Raw genomic sequence first — 3,538 nt, forward strand, 5'->3', positions numbered from 1 at the left:
GAACTGTCACTTCTTCAGACAATACTTAACTATAATATATAAAAAGCTTATGTCAGAATATTATCTAAGTCTTCATGACTTCATATACTGATGCAAATATACAAATATATATATATTTTTTTACAACATAAGAATTTTTAAAACACACACACACTCAAACCAACAAACAAACAAACATACATACATATATACATACATACATACATACATACACACACACACAAAATAATATTAAATAAATAAATGAATAAGTAAAAAGAAAGAAAGAAAGAAAAAAAAATAATAATAATAACAATAATAATAACAATAATAATAATAATAACAATAATAATAACAATAATAATAACAATAATAATAATAATAATAATAATAATAATAATAATAATAATAATAATAATAATAATAATAATAATAATAATAATAAGAAGAAGAAGAAGAAGAAGAAGAAGAAGAAGAAGAAGAAAAATATATATATAAAAATAAAAAATAAAAATAGACCTGTGAAACAATAAATCTATTCAGAACTGTCCAAGTGTTACGGCAATACAATGCCAGTGTGAGTCAATCTACTGATTAACTTTACCATAACTTTACCATAAATATCAACCTAATCCCAAAAAAGAACATTTTATTTCATGGCTTTACACTACTCTAATGATTTATCTAATCTTGTCACAATGACTTGCATGAATATTGTCACAAACATTAAACCATGATGTTAACTGTCATTATAAAGCATCAAACCAGAAAATTATTGAGCACATACAAATCTATGAAGATGACAAACTATGAAATAATATGCTAATAAAAATAAATATGCCCAGGGGATGAAATACTGAAACTTCATTGAACTTTCTACAGGACATTAAGCTCTATACTAACCCTCTCATGCAAGCTGTATGTTTGTAAGTTTCCATTATCCAGCACTTTCTTTGCATTCCCCAGATTTGATTTAATCTGACATAACCCAAAGACCACTGCCCACATAAATAAAGGAAATATCTTCTTACAAATACAGTAAAACTTTTATTTGATTTTTGTATATTTCTTTAATTCAGCTGGTAAATCTCTTGCAGTATACAGCACTTCCTTACATAAGTCCCACTTGCACAAAGAAAACTATTCGGATGAAATTAGCTAGGCTAGTTCAAATGTAGATTCGACCTTGGCTACATTTAGTTAAATCATTTTCACCAAACTAATTTTGGTTATATGAAGTTAGGTTCAGTTAGTGAAGTTTCATTTAGTCTAACTGAACTAAACTGAAATTTGGTTTTATTTACTGAGTTTAGTTTAGTTTACCGTGATTTATTTTGGTTCAGTCTACCTTAGTTTAGCATAACTTATAAAAGTTTGGTTAGCAAAAGTCAGCTTAAGTGAGGCTATGACAGATTAGATTAAATGTGATTACGTAAGGTGGCAAAGACAAAGCAAATCAAATAACAAACCAAATTTCTGATTAAACACTATTTTTTTTTTCCTTTCTTAGTTTAGTTTAAATATCTGACATGCAGTATTAGATCTCCAAAACCTATGAATATTATAATAAACGCCGAGTTTTGCTGGAGACTCGAAAATAACTTCAATGCATCAAGATTACTGCTTTGCCCATTTAAATATCTTTTTCCCCCATATTTTTTCAAGTAGAGCTTAACCTTTCATTCAAATCTTGTGTCAAATCAGGTAAAAACCGTATCGTTAAGCTTTTAAACAATCTGAAAAGTTGGAGACCTCACGATGCACAGCGCATGCAGGATGAAAGGAAATAATGAATGAACAGACGCTGAATAACATGAGGATTTGAATGAACAGCCAATGAATTAATTAACTTGCCATCAAATAAGCTTTCACTTACTATTATTAATGGAATTGCGGTATAAGCTTCATTAAAATTAAGCTAAAAGAGCCAAACACTGATATATACCTACAGACACAATAAAAAAAAAATTGGAACAAAATTTTAAAAATGAAAAAAAAAGGAAAGATTCAAAAATAAAAAATATATATATCTGTCACTCGATTCTCTTGTCGCATTTTCAAGCTCCTACTGCTACGGACACAACAACAACGTACCGCGACATGTAAAACATCCTCATAAAGCAACGAGTTCAGCTTTTACTAAATAATTTAAGCGAAATACTCATCCCTTTGCGAAAAAATTTCCCGGTACAGCTACCCACTTCCTTCACCTTTTTCCCCAAAAACTCCTTCCCAGACCCTAAAACGCCGCCAAATCCCGCTTGGCTCCCACCCTCACCGACCCCAAACAAGAGCAAAACAAGAGAGAAAAGATAAGCAAAACCCCCTAAAAAAAAGAGAGAGAAAAGAGTAAAAAAAAAAAAATCTCTCTCTTTCTCGAGCTGGCGAGGGAATGCCAAAGACCCGTCGCCTCCTCGCTTTCCTCCCTCATTTCTCCCTCTCCCGCCCTTCCTCTCACCTCCTCGAACTCCACGATGTCCACGTACGTCTTGAAACTGCTCGGCCTGGTGCTCCTCCTGTACGAATGCATCTTTGCCGAGGGAGAAAAGGGAGAAGAACTCACGTCGGCGACATTTTCTGGCGTTTCTCGCTCGGCACCCAAACACCCTCCCGCCCGCGTCCGGTCGCCGCGGCTCGGGCTTCGGCTTCGTGACGGGATCGGGGGGAGGGGGGTGGAAGGAAAAAGGGGGGGAGGGGGCTTTCGGTTCTCTTGGGGTGGGGGTGGGGGAGGTTTTGTGGTGGAGGGGTTTGGGCACGGTGGTGTTCAAAGAGGGTTTAGGTGTGTTAGGGTAAGGTTTTTTTTTTGGAAGTGGTGATTGGCTCCGGCTTCCGCCTGGTGATGGCCCCTTGCTCCGATCGCCTGACCACGACTTCCGCTTGGCGACGGCCTCGACTTTAGTAGCCTGGCCGTAGGTTCTACTCGCCGATGGCCATGGCCTCCGGAGAGGGAGAAGCTGGGTTTCGACCGCCGAGCATTCACTTAGCAAACAGTCTGGCTCGCTCGCCTGGCCACGACTTCCGCTTGGCGATGGCCTCGGCTTCAATCGGCTGGCCACGACTTCTGCTTAACAATGGCCATGACTTCCATTGCCTGGGCAAGGCTTCTGATAAAGTGATGGCCACGGTTTTGATTGACTGACGTGATGGACATGTCTTTGATCTCCAGATGACAGTTTCTATTTAGCAATGGCCATGATTTGGATTGCCTGGCCAAAGGTTCCACTCCATGATGGCCACACTTATGGCCATCTGGACGTGGCTTCCCCAGTCCAGGTTTTTATCATTGGCCATGGCTTATGCTTATCTGTGGCTACAATTTCGACCACCTAATCATGCTTTCTGTTTGGCCATGACCTGAACGGCCGGGCCACAACAGTCTGTGGTCTCGGCTTGAATCACTTGGCCCCAAGTCCAGCTTGGTCTCAGCTTCGATGCCATGGCCACGGCTTAAACCTTCAGCTTACCGATGGCCATGGCGTCGTCCACCGGGTCATTTCTAGTTAGCAATGGCCACAGCTTCAGCTTACCAATGGCCACGGCTTCAGCTTACCAATGGCCA

At 38.7% G+C, this 3,538-nt stretch overlaps 1 protein-coding gene across 2 annotated transcripts in view; it reads right to left on the bottom strand.

The window, feature by feature from the left end:
- Positions 1-2,601, bottom strand: part of LOC119599432 (myotubularin-related protein 10-B-like) — a 25,680-nt gene extending 23,079 nt beyond the window's left edge. Inside the window, exon 1 of one of the 2 annotated variants that reach the window (XM_037949203.1) lies at positions 2,438-2,601. In XM_037949203.1, coding sequence (XP_037805131.1) covers positions 2,438-2,509 — 72 coding nt within the window. In that variant the 5' untranslated portion in view covers positions 2,510-2,601. The remainder of the gene's footprint in view (positions 1-2,437) is intronic. The other variant, XM_037949204.1, reaches the window with a different exon arrangement.
- Between the last annotated feature and the right edge of the window lie 937 nt (positions 2,602-3,538).

The sequence above is a fragment of the Penaeus monodon genome, chromosome 42, assembly GCF_015228065.2.
Source record: "Penaeus monodon isolate SGIC_2016 chromosome 42, NSTDA_Pmon_1, whole genome shotgun sequence".
NCBI lineage: Eukaryota > Metazoa > Arthropoda > Malacostraca > Decapoda > Penaeidae > Penaeus > Penaeus monodon.